General features: G+C 36.2%; 1 protein-coding gene across 3 annotated transcripts in view; it reads right to left on the minus strand.

Moving 5' to 3' along the window:
• The window catches only part of LOC107584149 (striated muscle enriched protein kinase), a 62,309-nt gene that overhangs the window by 28,997 nt on the left and 14,125 nt on the right, over positions 1 to 19,187 (minus strand). For 2 of the 3 annotated variants that reach the window (XM_016270627.1, XM_016270626.1), the window contains exons 1-15: positions 11,356 to 11,528; positions 10,613 to 10,701; positions 10,309 to 10,484; positions 8,828 to 9,088; positions 8,092 to 8,250; positions 7,809 to 7,998; positions 7,204 to 7,433; positions 6,945 to 7,064; positions 5,855 to 5,959; positions 4,417 to 4,623; positions 4,199 to 4,322; positions 2,814 to 2,986; positions 2,616 to 2,728; positions 1,595 to 1,763; positions 786 to 885 (exon numbers count right to left, since the gene is read on the minus strand). In XM_016270627.1, the coding sequence (XP_016126113.1) occupies positions 786 to 885; positions 1,595 to 1,763; positions 2,616 to 2,728; positions 2,814 to 2,986; positions 4,199 to 4,322; positions 4,417 to 4,623; positions 5,855 to 5,959; positions 6,945 to 7,064; positions 7,204 to 7,433; positions 7,809 to 7,998; positions 8,092 to 8,250; positions 8,828 to 9,088; positions 10,309 to 10,484; positions 10,613 to 10,701; positions 11,356 to 11,493 (2,354 nt within the window). In that variant the 5' untranslated portion in view covers positions 11,494 to 11,528. Of the gene's footprint in view, positions 1 to 785; positions 886 to 1,594; positions 1,764 to 2,615; positions 2,729 to 2,813; positions 2,987 to 4,198; positions 4,323 to 4,416; positions 4,624 to 5,854; positions 5,960 to 6,944; positions 7,065 to 7,203; positions 7,434 to 7,808; positions 7,999 to 8,091; positions 8,251 to 8,827; positions 9,089 to 10,308; positions 10,485 to 10,612; positions 10,702 to 11,355; positions 11,529 to 14,578; positions 14,755 to 18,335; positions 18,519 to 19,187 lie in introns of those variants that run through there. The other variant, XM_016270628.1, reaches the window with a different exon arrangement.

The raw sequence follows: 19,187 nt of genomic DNA on the forward strand, positions 1-19,187 counted from the left end.
CAGAGCAGAGATACAGCGCCACAATGGCTGCACTCCTCTCCGCCCAGTCGAGCACTCAGTGTACCACTGTGTCAAACAAATAACCCTCCCTTTAAAATGTGGCTTTGACCATCATATATTAAGCAGTTTCAAAGTCGCATTGATGCTGATCTGGGGTGCATTTCCCAAAAGCATAGTTAGCTAACTATGGTCGTTAGTTCCATTGAACTCTATTTGGTAACAACGGAACTTACGACCATAGTTGCTTTTGGGAAACTCACCCCTGACATGGTTCAAAACTGGTATGGTTTGAGAAGCATGTTGAGTAAATCCCTGAATATGCAAGTGGCTTTAGAAGCTAATGTACTGTTTATGTCCATATTATTGAACATATTGCCTTAAACTGACAGCCCTAATATTTATATAAAGTGGTTATGGGTAGTTATTCAATACAGAAGCTGCGCAAACCTTATTAAAAAATCTGTATGAGGCACAGAGATCCCATTTTTTATAACCTGGGAAATTTCAAGGGTCTTGTGGCCTCTTCTGAAGGGGCTGAATCATTCTTTGATTGTGGAGCTTGAAATTGCATACTTCCCTACTAAAAGTGCATTTGTAATAATGTGCCAACCCTTTCCTCAGCTGAAGCTTTATTAAACCTTAGGCGTGTGTGATGAGTCAGAAGACCTGAGATCTGTCATCAGCGAGAGCTGATGGAGTTGGCTTTTTGAATTTCTAGGCCGACAGAGGAAATCATTAGAGATAAATGGTGCATGTCCAAGTGAGGCTCCGGACGGATGACTCACCTCCCAATTTCCTTGTGCACATCATAGTAATCAGTGAGCCTCCGCATCTTTCTTAGGATGGACGCCTCATCCACCATGGGGTCGTCTTTGTACTCTTTAACTAGACACAGAAAGCCGTGAAAAAGTTAATTTCTAAAAGCCAGTCAAATGAATTGGCAAGTTTTGCTTGATCAGGCTACACATGCACTACAGGTTTAATAGTTGCTTATTTTCAAGTTTTTCTGAAACATTTCACCACTGTTTTAATATACACAAAATAAATATATTTGAATAAACAAAATAAATATGTATTGTTTTTATTACTTTTTTATTCCAAGTGTGCATACAGTATGTAAATAAATTGTTTGAAACTTTACTGTATGTTTTGTATCTAATATTTATTGTAAAAAAAAAGAAGAAAAAAAAGCTATAAACGTACATTTATGCAATTAATTAAAAAAAAATTATATTTTCCGATAATATTCTGAAATAATATGATTAAAGATACATACCTTTGTACACTTTATCTTACTCATTCAGTATAAATAATAATACAATTTTATAAAAACTTTATATTTTTAGGAAGGGGGTCACTTGGCAACAAAAAATTAATAATTGTAATCTTAAGTTAATTATTAATATCCTCATAATTTCAGAAACTCGTTGGAACTGGTGGAGGACCCATCACCCATACAAAATGTTATCTTTGGCCCCACAACAGTGCTGGATTCATCACTTTGTTCCATCTCACCTGGTTAGGACACCAGGTTGCAGTAAGGTGGTGGTGAGTCAACATGCTTAGAAACAACCTCCTTCATTAAAGTGCTTACCGATGTGGACAGTCAGCTCAGCCTTGCAGGACACAGAACCGGCCAGATTCTTAGCAGTACAGGTGTAAACTCCTGAGTCATCGGCTTGAGTGTTCAGTACCACTAGAGAACATTCATTGTCATCGTACACAAATGTGAAATGGCTGCTTTCGGACAGCAGGGTGTCTCCCTGAAAATCAGAAAAACGACTGAGTGGCCATCCAACGGTTGTGATTTGAATTTAAAATGCATTCGTGTGGGTTTAAGATGAACAGGGGAGTGAGGAATCAAATAAAAGGCAAAGCCTTGAGGCAGGAGATGGAATAACCAACAGTATCATTCAAAGCATAAATTTGTATGATTTACAGGATGTGATAATGCTCTCAGTGATATGACTCAAGAAAATATGAGGCAAGCAGTGTTAGTGAGAGATCAGCAGGTGAGACTGAAAAGGTTTGACTTCTAAATCTGAATAAAAGTCAGATCAGCCTTTAAAGTTTTTAATTAAGTTTATCTTTAATGATTTTTTTTCTGGTGTACATGGGAAATAGAAAAGAGCTGAACCTTCAGCTAAACCCTCAGTGACTATAACTGATATGAAAACAACAAACATCTACCACAGCATGAGTGTCAGGAAAGGCTTATGTTGAAACAGCAAGAATTTTTGGTTTCAAAGAATTGGGGTTTTTAAAAACAAATCTAAAGCACAAGTGCTCCCAGTTGCCCTCTGTAAAATGTGTACATTTATTTTTATATTTATAATGGTAAAAGAAAAATATATTAAGACATTTTTGTACTTATAATGTTTATTATTTATAATGTAAATTGTTTCTTTGGGTCAAAAACAGTTTTTTCAATTTAAATGGGGTATTTTTATTACTATTTAAACGCCCAGTTCGCAAGCTGCAATTTTGATGAGTATTACAGGTTTTCACTGCCACAAATCTAGATTTATTAAAAGAGAACAATATTTAATAGAATATAAATCCTCAAAAACTATTTTCTAATGAAATGATACGTGCACTGCAACACAAACACACACCTTGTACCAGAGGATGTCTGGGACGGGCTTTCCTTCAACCACCACTGCAAAACGAGGAGTCTCGCCTACATTCACATCCAGGTCTTCCATGATGGTCTCAAATGTTGGCGCCACTAGATACAGAGAAATCAATGAGACTCAGAATATGTGCAATAATAAGAAACTCATCCAGTTTGTATTCTGTACACAGCAACATACCTGCCATTTCCAGGGTTAGGGTGCAGGAGTCGCTGCCATACTTGTTGCTGGCGATGCAGGTGAGCTGACCAACATCACTGCTCTTTACCTTGCACAGATTCAGTGTATGCTGGTCATCATCAGGCATGCTCAGCTCAAACAGACCCAGTCTGTTAGACAATGTCACTCCTCCTCTGAAAATATAATGGCAAATAACTGCTCATTTTCTTTTGTTCAACTACATTCACATGTCCTTGCAAAAGCAAACGCAAAATAGTTTAGGTTATATGACTACACAATTTAATAGATGCAAGAAACAAAAGACAAAACAGAATGCAAATAGGTGTAAAACTGAGAAAACTGTTTAGGGATTCTGAACAAACCCTAACCCCTTAAATTATAGCAACAAAGAATTTTTAGCATAGGAAAAACTCATACTGCACGTCTTTATACAATCAAAGTTACCCTGGGAATCATGATTTGAAAAGGATGGAAGGCATAAAAAAATGATAATTTTTTTTTCTGATCATGACACAAATATATTGTATGGATTCAGAGACTTGCAGCAATGCAAAGGAGTCATATGTACTACTATAATGGTACTTTGTCAATTTTGAGGCTTGCAAGTATAAATTCCCACTTTTCATGTATGTAAAAAAGCAGCTCTGACATTCTTATAAATATCTCCTTTTGTATTAAATTTAAGAAACAACATGAAGAAGAGTAAATGACAGAATTTTCATTTTTGAGCATTTTTATCCTTTTAAATGTTGTATTTATCAACAGTCCTAAAGGTTATGAATAATTATTAGGCATAACAAAAAAGTATATGGCCTATAATTAATTTAACACAAATCAAAATGCATTTCCTGAAATGCCAGTGCTTTTCTAGCTTCACTCATAAATGTCTGAAATGTATAAAGTCACAAATTATGAAATAGAACGAACCCTAACCAAAGCGTTATATTAATAGAGTGCTGTATTAATCATAGCAACAAAGAATTATTAACACATGAAAAATTGCACAATGTCTATTCTCAAAAAAAAAAAAAACGCAGCTATCATTTATATCATGATTTGAAAGGGTGGAAGGCAGGACTTTTATTTAATAATCATATGGACAAATATGGTGCTTTTTTTGTCTTGAAGCTGGCAAATATATATATCCATCCACTTTTGTTGTATGTAAAAGAGCAGCTCAGACATTGTGCTAAAGATCTTTTTTGTGTTTTACAGAAGAAACAACATGAGGATGAGTAAATGAGAGTATTTTAATTTGAGCGGTTTAGCCCTTTACGTTTTGAATCAACAGTTTAATAAATTATGAATAATTATTAGGCATAGATTAGGCACAGCAAAAACGTACCCATTCCAAAATGATTCAATGCAATCAAAATGCAAAATACCTCTTCCATGTGACCGATGCATTGACATGGTTGAGAGTGACTGTGATGCTTAAGGGCTGCTTCTCCACCATATATACAATGTCCGGCTTGTCAATAATTACAGGAGCCTCCTGGAGGTACGGACCTGCAGACGGAGAGATAAAAGCCAGTCTCCTGCAGTAACTCATACATCTCATTAACCCGTCTGACTGTGGCTGTCCTTGTCTGCTGAGGCATACCTCTATCTAGCAGCTGCACTGGCTCGGTGGCAGGCGATGGCTTGCTAAAGGCCTTGCTGGTGATTGATAGCACCCTGAAGGTGTAGCGGACACCTTTAGACAGATTGGTAATGGTAAAGGTGGTCTGTTTCAGGCAAGAAGTGATGATGGTCCACTGGATTGACCCTAGAGCTTGCTGCTGAACAGCATACATCAGGGAGCTAGGATCTGGAAATAAAAATTAAAATCGTTTTGCGTTAAGTTTGAAAGCCAAAACCATAAAAGAAAATCTGATTACTTCCGATCCATTTTTCAATTACACTGCAAGGAGAGGAAACTGTGCTTGACAATGTAGAAAAAGGACACCGACATTTTATGGCTTAGGCATTTCAACAGTATATCTGTGACTGTTTCCAACAACATCACCAAGACATAGAATATCTGTTGGAAAGCAATAAATAAAATGTTACTGTACCACAGTGCTGGTAAACTATATTTAGCAGGTGTCCATACTTGGAAATGTGTTAAGGAAATAAGAGGAGGTCAGGTTAATCATCTGTGATGTTATCCAACCAGCGTCACCACACTGTTGCTCTATCAATATTTACTGTACATTTAATATAAAGAGAGGATGCCAATAGAGCGACTCTTGGAAATAAAAATCACAAATGAGATCTCTTTAATGGAAGAGTTCACCCATCATCTAAAATTTGTTAAATTCAATCACTTTTGTTACACAAAGCTGTCATTTGACTTTAGAAGACTTAAAATATAGTGCAAAGGTTTCATAATTATGATGCTTCTTTGGTGCTTTTGAATCATTTTTGAAGCTTGAAAGCATCAGTTTCTATGCATTGTAACTGCATGGAAAATAGTGATCATTAAATGTTGTACATCATTAAAATGTCTTCATTGGTTGGCGAAAGAAATGCATACAGGTTTGAAATGACATGAAAGGCAACAGAAATGTCCTTTATTGTCAAACTAATCCTTTAATTTCTCTGTTTCTCCAAGACCACACTAAGATTAAGAAGAGAGCCACTGATCACAAAAAAAGTAGTCCCGTCCCAAACTTACACTATTGGTTGAACCTTATCAAGTTGTAACTGTGGTTCAATTAGTGGTTCAGAAATGACACACTTCACTTTAAGGAGCCTTGCTTCTCTGCTTTTGCACTTAAAAGCCCAATAAACTCAAAATTCTCTTTAGAGTTTCAGATATGTCAATAAGTCTCATTTGTGTGTTTTTTTTTTCATTTCCTCTAAAGCATTTTAGGGAAACATCTGAGAAACAATGGATATTTAAATGAAACATAACTGGGAACTCCATTAAGAATAACTCTATTATCCTACAGCTATGAAAGAGCAACCACTGACCAATTAAAATGTTCCTTTGGGGAACAGTATAAGAACCGTTTCAAAATTAAATGAATATACATAAATAACATGCATAATTATACCAATGGACGGATCCAGTCTTCTGGGTTTCTTCCAGCTTAGTGTGATAGTCTTGCCAGTGATGGACTCAATGACTGGGGCCCCATCTGGCGGGTCAGGAAGGATGTCTAAAACGTCAAAAGTGTCAGTCAGAATATTTATTTGGTGCCAGAGTCGTCTCTTGCTATTTTTCACACATGCACACATATGCTTCAGTCTTAAAATAAATTGTAGTATTACTTTGAACAGTCTGGGATGTGGAAAAGATCAGAAATAACAGGGTGACTACAGATATGAACAAGTTTTAAAGATTTTTTCAAATGTAAGATTTTTAAAAACTTTTTTTTAATACCACCTTATGTGAAATTTAAGACCAAACCTGTGATGGAAATACACATTATATTACATACTTATATGTAATATTTAATGTATCAAATATATCATCACTGTCAACAATGCTATTCATTATTATGATATACAGTGAACTTTTCATATCAGCAGACAATATCCCATACAAAATTTAAAAAAGCACCGCGTCAAGATTTTTGGTGGTGTAAACAATTTATTCTGAAGCAATATTTTCATCAGTGTTCTATCAGCTTTTACACACTTAAAAAAAACGTAAATGTTTTTAATATTTACCCCAGGATGTTATTTACCTTTATAAAGGCCAATATTTTTTAACCTTATTAAATGTATGCATCATCTTTCATGTCAAATTCTTACAATTAATCAAGAAATTCAACATACCCTACAGGGCTGTTAACAATCAAATTAAATAATTTACACTGCGAAAAAAAGAAAAAAAAAATCACATCTATTTTTTGGTTTTCTCTGGGAACTTGTGTAATATGCATGTTTAATGTGTCAATACTGTAGTCACTAATCCTTGAAATCATGTAGAGATGATGTTCAGATTGTGGCCAAAATCTTATAATAATAAACAGTAATATATAAAAAATGTTCATGACAGCTTTTTTTATTTTTTTTTATTTTTTACTTAGCCTTTTTTAAGATACTCTTTTTCCTAAATATAATATATTGGAATATATTTCCAATATATTCAATATTATCAAACATATCTAACAGAAGCCACTGATATAATAAACTCACCTGTCACATAAAGATGGGCATAGCAGGTGGCCTTGCCCATCTTATTGGAAATGACACACTTGTAAACTCCTCCGTGGGCATGACAAACAGAGCGGATCACCAGGCTGTGAACATCTCTGACTACGGAAGAGACAACAGAGAACAAACACTTTATATTCCTGCTATTCCCGTCACTCACACTATCATTTCCATAAGGACTGCTTTCCAGAAAAGCTTAGCAGACAGTAAGAGAATTGAATTATGTTATCAACTAACTTACACTGTGTCATTTTTCTGTCCTCTGTGCTGTCAATCCTCTTGCCATTGTGAAACCAGATTATAGTTGGGTATGGCAGGCCAGCCACTTTGCACGTGAGCACAGCCTCTCTGCCCTCAACTACATCCAGATCATAGAGCGGCTTGACAAAGTCAGGCATGGTGAAACGTTCCACCTCATTCTCAGGCACCTCAGGTTCCTCAGGAATGGAGGGCATTTTTTCCAGCTTTGCTCTGGTAAAGATAAACCAAAACCATCAAGCTGTTTTTATGCAAAAATGTTTCCGTTAAAGAACACTTTAATGATCTTAGCCCTTAGACGCTTCACCCAAAAATGACACCCTTAAACCTGTCAAAATGCTGTTTTTGTCTGTGCACAAAGCTATCTTATCCAATCAGAAGACTTAGAATGTGGTGCACTTATCGTATGGATAACAGATCCACAATTAAATATATCTCACAATATATATCTCACAATTCAGACTTGTTTTCTCAGAATTATTTCTCAATTCTGAGTTTATATCTCGCAAAAGAAGAAGAACTTTTATTTTTGGGTGAACTAAACCTGTAAAACAAGTTCAGAGTGAATCATTAGTCACAAGGTCATACATTTGAGAGGATATTGCTGGTCTGGGCTCCTGCACATATAGCTCCGCTGCGTACTCAGCCTCTCCGTGTGAGTTCCGCGCTACTACTGTGTAGAGACCCTCATCTTCATTATTAACATGAGAGATTATTAATGAGTGTCGTCCACCTTCTTTTACGATCCGAATGTCTTCGCTTTCCTCCAGCGGATGATCTGTTGAAGACATGACACACAAATGACTCAACCATCTTGATGTTACTTTACAGGACTGACACTGGGAGGCACTCAAGGGAATTAGATTCATACCAAAGTGGCTCCAGATGACCTGAGGAGGTGGCGTCCCACTGACCTTGCAGTCAAATCGAGCATTACGACCCTCTATAACTTCTAGTACATCCAGCTTACGGGTGAAGAGGGGCTCTATGGATGCTACGACCTTTAGCTTGGCACTAGAGGTCAGCTCCTCTGTAATTCACATGACATGTGAAATGAAATTGACCATTTGAGCTGCTCACATCATGAAACCTTTGGCAAAAAGGGTCATCCTTATAACCCCAGCAACATGTTTATTTATGGGCATAAAACGGGCAGTTTCTTTTGTTGCTACAGCATGTTTTAAGGAATAGTTCACTCAAAAATAAAAACTCATTATTGTCATGATTTACTCACCTTCATGTTGTTCCAAACCTGTATGACTTTCTTTATTCTATGGAACACAAAAGAAGATATTTTGAAAAATGTCCATGCATTGTTGTTTTGGACTGCACTGACAAAAAAAACAGTTGAAATATTCTTTAAAATATCTTTTTTTGTGTTCAGCAGAAGAAAGGCAGTGATGCAGATTTTAAACAACATTAGGGTGAGGGTGAACTATCCCTTAAAGCTTTCTGAGCACAACAATCCACTCTGAAATATGCTGGTCAAACTGTATAGGCCAGACTGAAATAATCATGATGATTGAAAATAACCCAGCCAAGAAATTGTCATTCCTCATGATACAGAATGACTCGTTTAATGTGTGGACCAATACCAAGCTGCTCACCTTTGGCTGTGCTCAGTTTGCATGTGTATGTTCCACTGTCATCCTCATGTACAGAGTTAAGCAGCAGCCTGCACCTTTTCCCATCAAAGTGCATCTTACAGTTCAACAGAGCTGGTTGGATGAGTTTCCCATCTGACAGCCAATCAACATCTGTGTCCTGTGGGCCGATCACATGACACTCGAACAAGGCAGTCTCCCCTGCCTTCACCATCACGTCCCTTACTGGCCGAATGATGGCCAGGCCTGGCTCTATTGGACGAGCTGGAGGAAAAAAACTATACGGATCAACTAAAGAGTGGTGAAGAAAAAAAAAACCCTATAAGAAAATCCAGAGCTTAAGTTTAAAGAGCACAGGAGTCTTTGCATGTGCCTAATCTGCTACAGATATAAAAGACAGTCTGCTAATAGCATGTGTTGTACAGCAGAGCAGAAATATTAGACGAATATGCTAATACGGTGTCTGTCAGCAGAATCCGTTCAAGGCTCAGTATGGATCAGCTCAAAATTATACCCAGAGTGCAAAATTATAAAACTTTCAGACTTATAAAACTTACACTGATCTTAAAATGTATATTATGCCAAGGATAAGCGAATGCATATTAAACCAAGGGAACATTTATTTGATTAACAATACAGTAAAAACCGTAGTACTGTGAAATACTATTACAATTTAAAATGACAATTTTAATACATTTTAAGATACATTGCAAATCTTAATTCAGCAGCTATTACTCCAGTCTTCAGTGTCAAATGATCTGTCAGAAATCATTCTGATATGTTGATTTGGTGTTGATAAATGTATGAATTTTTTTCCTTCATAACTCAATCAATCAATGAATCAATCTTACTGACCCCAAACTTTTGAACGGTAATGTATTTATTAAATATACTTTAATATTATATAAATTATAGTTAGATTTTAATAAAACACTGTCAAATTTGAAAAATATTTTTTTAACAACACTGATGCAAAGCTTCTAAAAGATGCATTAAAAGGCAAAACTGCATTAAAGTCTAAACTGTATTTACTGCACAGAAATCATTGAGAGAAAATTATACAACTACTAAATTTTTTTAAATTATATTAAACCAAGGTATGACAATTTCTTCTGCAGTCATGTAAAAGCTACTCGCATTATGCATTCAAACACATTCACTGACTTGCACTGAAATCAGCTGCTGCATTAATTATTTGAAAAATCCTATTTATTAAATATTCAAAAGGTGATAAGCAGTGTTGAGGAAGCTACAAACTGAAGTACTTCAACTACAGTGAGTTTCAGGGTAATGAACCTATGAATGGCTTATTTATATTTGTCACTGCATATTAAGCTGAGCAAGAAGAAAGTATTTTAACGATGAAAATGACACATCATCTTTAAGAAACAGTACAGAATTATCAACACTTGGGTCTCCGTGATTTATCATGCTTGTGATTCATTAATGCACACAAACCATGCAAGACTAGCTGAAACCCTTACCTTTCACCTCCAGTTTGCCCTCACACTGTTTAGTCCCATACTCGTTGATGATCTTGCAGGTGTAAACACCAGAGTCTGACTTCTGTGCCGATTTAATTATAATTTCAAAGTTGCCCTCTTCTGTCTCACGGACGATATGCCGTGCACCCGTTTTAATGGTTACTCTGTCTCTCAGCCTGATACAAAGGAAAATAAAAGTTTAGTTATGACACAATATATCAAAATGAACAAAGAGTTCATACTGTTTAAAACAATATTATGAGTTGTTTAATCTAGACAAATAAAGGTAAAGATTTTAACGCACCAGTAAAGCATGGGTTTAGGCTGTCCACTCACTCGAACAGACATTTTCACCTCTTGACCCTCTATAACTGTTTGGTCTCCAAAAAAAACCTGTTATGTTGGTAAACACAGAGGCTCATTATTGGTTTGTAAAGATAATAGAAACTAAAACTATTAAATGCAAATGTGCAGATAATACGAACCCCTACAGGGACATGTTGATGGTAAAAAAAATAATAATTGAGATGGGAGGAAAAGTAATTTTTCAATGATTTTGCGTTTTCTCCTATGGTTTTCTCACAAAACTCTGGCATTCCCCAGAAAAAAAAATTGCTTGCAAAACTATTCCATTCCCCCAAAAAACTTCGCATTTGCTCAATAAACATTTGTGATAGAAATAAAATGAAGTGGAAGGATACGAACAAACTTTTCTTGGGGGAACACAATACTTTTGCGAGAGAACCCAAGAGCATTTTTCCTCCCATCTTATGTTTTTTTCACGACCATTTTTTACATGCACAAAAATATCCAGAAAACTAATCAGCACCTGCATGTTTTCCACAAAAAAAAAAAGAATAGCAGGAATGGTCATGTTTAAGATTATTTTGATTATGAGGACTACATGTTCATATGGATATTCCAATCGCTATTGAGCATCTAAACGTCTTTTCGGGAATAGAAATGGGATCTTCCTTATTTGGAAAATGTGCATGTAAAAGTGCTCAATGATGTATTCTGATATAATATTTTAGTATTATCTGATACCTGAAATGATGGAGGCTCCTTGAATCGAGTATCCACGATCTTCCTCGGCTCAGGTCCCCTGTAGGAGGAGAAATCCATCCCCTCCTCAAGAGGACTGAGGTACTCCTCATCAGATGTGATGGGACTGCTGACGTCCATGGGTACACCAAGGTTCCCACGCTGGTCCTGACTGGGCTCTGTGAGAAACACCAATGGGATTGGAGTGTATTTTACAAGCAATACTTACAGATTTGCATGTTTACATCTCCACACTTTGGCAACCTTTAATAAGTATAGTCAACACTCATCTCAATAACGCCATTAAAAACATCTGTAGAACAATATGATTTTATTTACTGTTTGTTCAAAAACATCACAGATGTAAAATTCACAGAGAATTACTTTTTGTTTTTGGCTCTGACAGAGAGAAATGGATTAGAAAGGTGACGACGGGTAAAAGACATGGGCTGAATACAAATCAGAATCCCAGAAGAGAAAGGATACTGTAATTCCAAATCCAATCTCAGAAAGGTCCAGTGACAATGTGAATGCCAGCGCTGGGGACAGATTGCTTTCCAAAAGCATCACAAAAACAGAGGATGAAGAAGATTTACTCAGAAGAGTGTCTAACAACAAGTTTGTTATACTATGTAGGAAATGTTAAAGGATTTTCAGTGGCATTCATATGATCATATTCATTCGTATTTTGCGTCCTGTTTTCTCATTGTGTTTTATTCAAAATTTTCACTTGTATTAGTGTTTGTCATTTTTGTTTATTATATTGGTGTTTTTCTTTTCTAATTGTATCATTACTGTAAAGTGTCCTTAAGCACTGGAAAGGCTCTATATAAATAAAACATTATTATTATCAGAAGACAAGGAATGTGATTTTACAGCTGTGCTCATTACATTAGCATGAAGGTTCATGGCTGTGATGTAAACTAAAAGCTATTGGCTATTTGACCCTCTAACTCTTCTGTAGGTCCTGCTTCAACATCATGTTTCAACAAACAGTAAAGAAATCAGTGATCATTGAGCCATTTGCAGTCATCAATGTAAAGCTAAACTGTTGATGTTGATTTACAAATGGACATACAGAAATAAGCCACTGAACTGAGGCCTCATTTCACAGACAGGGTTTATGTTAAGCCAGTATTAGGTCATAGTTCAATTAGGACATTTAAGTATCTTTTATAAACGTGCCTTACAAAATAACATTACTCATGTGCATCTTGAGACAAAACAATGGCACTGACATATTTTAAGATAAGTCAATGCAAGTTTCATTCAGTTAAAACAGCCCAGACATGCATTTTAGTCTAGGACTAAGCCTTGTCTGTGAAACCGGGGGTGAGAGTCATTCCTTAAGTGAGGTACATGTGTAAACACTTGAAACCGTTTGACATGAGAGGTCCGAAGCCACGGCGTGCAATGAGACTCGGCAATGTATGTACCAGGAGAAAAAATAGACACCATGTCTCTTCTTACACACAGCTTAGAGCATATATATTACCGTGAACCGGGGTATGATTCTAATTTCAAAGCGGTAACATTTTCAAGAACACCAAATGTCTCAAAGGCAGTGATTACTTTCACTTTTTACAAAAGAAAAAGAAAAAAAAAAATGGAACGTTTAAAACAAACAGAGTATTCCAAAGTAGCTTAACAAAAATGAGAAAAATCAAAGCTTGGTCAAATTCTGTAATATTGTACCATTCTTTGAAAACCCACCATGCAAATTCTTGAACACAAACCTACCTGGCCCTGCTCCTTCACCCAGACCTTGGCCATGTACTAAGCCAAAACCGAGTGCACCAGCACATGTTCAATCCCAGCAGTATTTGTATAAATATGTCAGCACCTTAGTGAATGCCCCCAGATTTCAACTGGTAAATTGGTGCAGGCACTATGTCTTCTGTACCCTCCCTTACTCTTTCTCTCTGGCTCTCTCACTTTCAATAAGACACTACCTCTCACATTTACATCAGCACAAACAGATCCAGATGTCCTCCATTTTTTCCATTCAAGTCAAAGGAACTGCCATAAAATACTTTGCATAGCAACCATCCTATTTATATGCCTCTAACAAACTCTGTCACTTCTGCTGTAGCTCAGCAAACCTACTATAGTATCATGAACTAAAGAAAATGACTTTCATGTAAGTCTTTCCTCTGTCAATAAAATGGTTCTTGAAATTTCTCAGGAGCAACTGTTTAGCTGTTGTGTCACTGTGGAAAATAAAGACCTACTTGGCAACAACATTTAATGGCATGTTTTAACAACGTGCTGTTAATGAATGAACACAAGGATCCACTGTATATGAGATTATTAAGAGACTGTTTCATGGAAGAAGGATAGCTAAATATACCCCTGGTATTCACCGCCCTAAAAAGTTTAGTTATGACACAATATATCAAAATGAACAAAGAGTTCATACTGTTTAAAACAATATTATGAGTTGTTTAATCTAGACAAATAAAGGTAAAGATTTTAACGCACCAGTAAAGCATGGGTTTAGGCTGTCCACTCACTCGAACAGACATTTTCACCTCTTGACCCTCTATAACTGTTTGGTGTCCAAAAAAACCCTGTTATGTTGGTAAACACAGAGGCTCATTATTGGTTTGTAAAGATAATAGAAACTAAAACTATTAAATGCAAATGTGCAGATAATACGAACCCCTACAGGGACATGTTGATGGTAAAAAAATAATAATAATTGAGATGGGAGGAAAAGTAATTTTTCAATGATTTTGCGTTTTCTCCTATGGTTTTCTCACAAAACTCTGGCATTCCCCAGAAAAAAAAATTGCTTGCAAAACTATTCCATTCCCCCAAAAAACTTCGCATTTGCTCAATAAACATTTGTGATAGAAATAAAATGAAGTGGAAGGATACGAACAAACTTTTCTTGGGGGAACACAATACTTTTGCGAGAGAACCCAAGAGCATTTTTCCTCCCATCTTATGTTTTTTTCACGACCATTTTTTACATGCACAAAAATATCCAGAAAACTAATCAGCACCTGCATGTTTTCCACAAAAAAAAAAAGAATAGCAGGAATGGTCATGTTTAAGATTATTTTGATTATGAGGACTACATGTTCATATGGATATTCCAATCGCTATTGAGCATCTAAACGTCTTTTCGGGAATAGAAATGGGATCTTCCTTATTTGGAAAATGTGCATGTAAAAGTGCTCAATGATGTATTCTGATATAATATTTTAGTATTATCTGATACCTGAAATGATGGAGGCTCCTTGAATCGAGTATCCACAATCTTCCTCGGCTCAGGTCCCCTGTAGGAGGAGAAATCCATCCCCTCCTCAAGAGGACTGAGGTACTCCTCATCAGATGTGATGGGACTGCTGACGTCCATGGGTACACCAAGGTTCCCACGCTGGTCCTGACTGGGCTCTGTGAGAAACACCAATGGGATTGGAGTGTATTTTACAAGCAATACTTACAGATTTGCATGTTTACATCTCCACACTTTGGCAACCTTTAATAAGTATAGTCAACACTCATCTCAATAACGCCATTAAAAACATCTGTAGAACAATATGATTTTATTTACTGTTTGTTCAAAAACATCACAGATGTAAAATTCACAGAGAATTACTTTTTGTTTTTGGCTCTGACAGAGAGAAATGGATTAGAAAGGTGACGACGGGTAAAAGACATGGGCTGAATACAAATCAGAATCCCAGAAGAGAAAGGATACTGTAATTCCAAATCCAATCTCAGAAAGGTCCAGTGACAATGTGAATGCCAGCGCTGGGGACAGATTGCTTTCCAAAAGCATCACAAAAACAGAGGATGAAGAAGATTTACTCAGAAGAGTGTCTAACAACAAGTTTGTTATACTATGTAGGAAATGTTAAAGGATTTTCAGTGGCATTCATATGATCATATTCATTCGTATTTTGCGTCCTGTTTTCTCATTGTGTTTTATTCAAAATTTTCACTTGTATTAGTGTTTGTCATTTTTGTTTATTATATTGGTGTTTTTCTTTTCTAATTGTATCATTACTGTAAAGTGTCCTTAAGCACTGGAAAGGCTCTATATAAATAAAACATTATTATTATCAGAAGACAAGGAATGTGATTTTACAGCTGTGCTCATTACATTAGCATGAAGGTTCATGGCTGTGATGTAAACTAAAAGCTATTGGCTATTTGACCCTCTAACTCTTCTGTAGGTCCTGCTTCAACATCATGTTTCAACAAACAGTAAAGAAATCAGTGATCATTGAGCCATTTGCAGTCATCAATGTAAAGCTAAACTGTTGATGTTGATTTACAAATGGACATACAGAAATAAGCCACTGAACTGAGGCCTCATTTCACAGACAGGGTTTATGTTAAGCCAGTATTAGGTCATAGTTCAATTAGGACATTTAAGTATCTTTTATAAACGTGCCTTACAAAATAACATTACTCATGTGCATCTTGAGACAAAACAATGGCACTGACATATTTTAAGATAAGTCAATGCAAGTTTCATTCAGTTAAAACAGCCCAGACATGCATTTTAGTCTAGGACTAAGCCTTGTCTGTGAAACCGGGGGTGAGAGTCATTCCTTAAGTGAGGTACATGTGTAAACACTTGAAACCGTTTGACATGAGAGGTCCGAAGCCACGGCGTGCAATGAGACTCGGCAATGTATGTACCAGGAGAAAAAATAGACACCATGTCTCTTCTTACACACAGCTTAGAGCATATATATTACCGTGAACCGGGGTATGATTCTAATTTCAAAGCGGTAACATTTTCAAGAACACCAAATGTCTCAAAGGCAGTGATTACTTTCACTTTTTACAAAAGAAAAAGAAAAAAAAAAATGGAACGTTTAAAACAAACAGAGTATTCCAAAGTAGCTTAACAAAAATGAGAAAAATCAAAGCTTGGTCAAATTCTGTAATATTGTACCATTCTTTGAAAACCCACCATGCAAATTCTTGAACACAAACCTACCTGGCCCTGCTCCTTCACCCAGACCTTGGCCATGTACTAAGCCAAAACCGAGTGCACCAGCACATGTTCAATCCCAGCAGTATTTGTATAAATATGTCAGCACCTTAGTGAATGCCCCCAGATTTCAACTGGTAAATTGGTGCAGGCACTATGTCTTCTGTACCCTCCCTTACTCTTTCTCTCTGGCTCTCTCACTTTCAATAAGACACTACCTCTCACATTTACATCAGCACAAACAGATCCAGATGTCCTCCATTTTTTCCATTCAAGTCAAAGGAACTGCCATAAAATACTTTGCATAGCAACCATCCTATTTATATGCCTCTAACAAACTCTGTCACTTCTGCTGTAGCTCAGCAAACCTACTATAGTATCATGAACTAAAGAAAATGACTTTCATGTAAGTCTTTCCTCTGTCAATAAAATGGTTCTTGAAATTTCTCAGGAGCAACTGTTTAGCTGTTGTGTCACTGTGGAAAATAAAGACCTACTTGGCAACAACATTTAATGGCATGTTTTAACAACGTGCTGTTAATGAATGAACACAAGGATCCACTGTATATGAGATTATTAAGAGACTGTTTCATGGAAGAAGGATAGCTAAATATACCCCTGGTATTCACCGCCCTAATAAGGCAAAGCTTCTCTCTCTCTTTCTAACTAAACGAAGGTGCACAATGAAAATATTAGAATATGTATTCAGACATCCCCACCAGACAAGCCTTATTTTGCATTTTCTGCAATGACTCATGGTAAAATGTGTTAAACAAAACCCATAAATACAATTACCAAGAATAAATAAATAAATCATTTACTGTCCACAAAGTAAACATTTGTCTTCAGCTTCACCATCTACAATATAGAAAACAACACAATGAATCCAAATCTTAAAAACAACATAAAAACCTAAAAATGCAAACATTATACATGCTGTATATTTCACCATATTTCCATATGCACATATAAAATAATAAACTAAACTAAAACAGAAATAATAATAATAATGAATTTAGGTGAAATATACCATAATCTCTTCATAAAGCTAGCAAAGCGACTACAGCTGTTTTGACTAAAAAGTGTTTTGGCTAACATTTCCAATTTGTCCAGCCTCATCCACATTTGTGCTTGCATTTTTTTAATTCATTATGAGGCCAGAATGCAGTTAAACAATTGATAAGCTACTACTAAATATTGTAGAAACTTACATTTGCTGGAAAGTTGCTTTGCCACGATTTGTATCGTGAAAAGCTCTATACAAATAAACTTGAATTGAATTGAATTCATATGTTCAAATTAACCTCTGAGTTGCTATGGTAACTACCCAGACGGAACCATGGTTGGAGAACTAGGGAGATATTATAGAGAAAAGGAAAAATCAAAGCAGCTCAAAAAAATGATAGCGGAGGCACTGGAAAACCAAAAAGAGAGCTCATGTGAGAGCTGGTAGAGAGGACAAAAAGTTTTATGGTTAATTTAATGACTATTTTGCTTTAAGGGTGATTTAAACACCAACACAATGATGCTAACTCCTTCCCTGCAGGGCTGCATGTTGACAGTGTGACTCACTGCCTTTGATCCTACTTAGATATCTGAAGGTATTGAAATTCACTCCTCTAAAATCCCATACGTTACCCTTCAAACTCCCACATCCTCAACTCAGGCTGGAAACACGATATGTTCATCCTTGCTGCACCAAAAATATTTACTCAAAACATTTACTTGGAGGCATTCTCTGCATTGTTTAAAACCAAATATCCAGCTCAAGGCAAGTAAAGCGTTTAAAATTATCTGATACTTCTGACTAAGACATGAAAATTAGGAAATCTAATTCTAAGTCTTCTAAAAAAAAGAGTAAGGGTGTTCACACATGAATTAATTCGTTTTCATTGAGAGTTGGAGATTTGCCGCGACATGAGTGACAGCTATCACTGCCAACCAACCAACAGCAGAGCAAACTGCTGTCAGTGTTAATGTCCATTAAGAAGGGACATCTTAACAGTTTTCACCATAAAACACTCACCTGATTTGATGAAAAGTGTAGCACAGCTGGACACCTCGCCGACCTCGTTAGTAGCAGTAACTGTGTATGTTCCTGCATCAATTGGCTTTGTCCATTTGAGGAGCAATGAATGCCTTTCTCCCTCTACCTTCACAACATGAGTTGGGCTGTTCTTGATCTCAGTGTTGACTCTCTTCCATGTAACTGTATATAAAATACATTTATTTGCTGTAACAACCCTAGAAAGTACAGTCTTATTTCTGAGACACTCTGGAATTACCTTTGTGCTTGAAATGTGGGCAAAGACTCAAAAGAAGTCTCTACAAGTGTTGCTGTCTGAAGACATAGTAATGATAGTACTGTTTAGCTGACAACTTGTAAGGCAAGGCAAGTTTATTTATATAGCACATTTCATACACAATGGTAATTCAAAGTGCTTTACATAAAATAAATGAAAAAATAATCAAATAAAATAATCACAACAATAAGACAAGGAATTTAAAACTTTGAAAATTATAAAAAAATGTATTTAAGAGGTTTAAAATGAATTTAAAACAGTTAAGAATAGAAAATTATTATACATAAAATATAGTGCAATCAGTTCGGACATTGCACAGTGCTCATTCAGTAAATGCACAGCTAAACAGATGAGTTTTGAGTTTGCATTTAAATGTGACTAATGTTTTAGCACATCTGATCTCTTCTAGAAGCTGATTTCAACTGCGGGCGGCATAACAACTAAAAGCGGACTCCCCTTGTTTTGTGTGAACCCTTGGTATTTCTAACTGACTCGATCCTAATGACCTGAGTGGTCTGTTAGGTTTATAATCAGTGAACATATCTGCTATGTATTTAGGTCCTAGACCATTGAGT

This window comes from Sinocyclocheilus grahami, unplaced genomic scaffold (assembly GCF_001515645.1).
Source record: "Sinocyclocheilus grahami isolate Dianchi unplaced genomic scaffold, SAMN03320097.WGS_v1.1 scaffold57.1, whole genome shotgun sequence".
Classification (NCBI taxonomy): domain Eukaryota; kingdom Metazoa; phylum Chordata; class Actinopteri; order Cypriniformes; family Cyprinidae; genus Sinocyclocheilus; species Sinocyclocheilus grahami.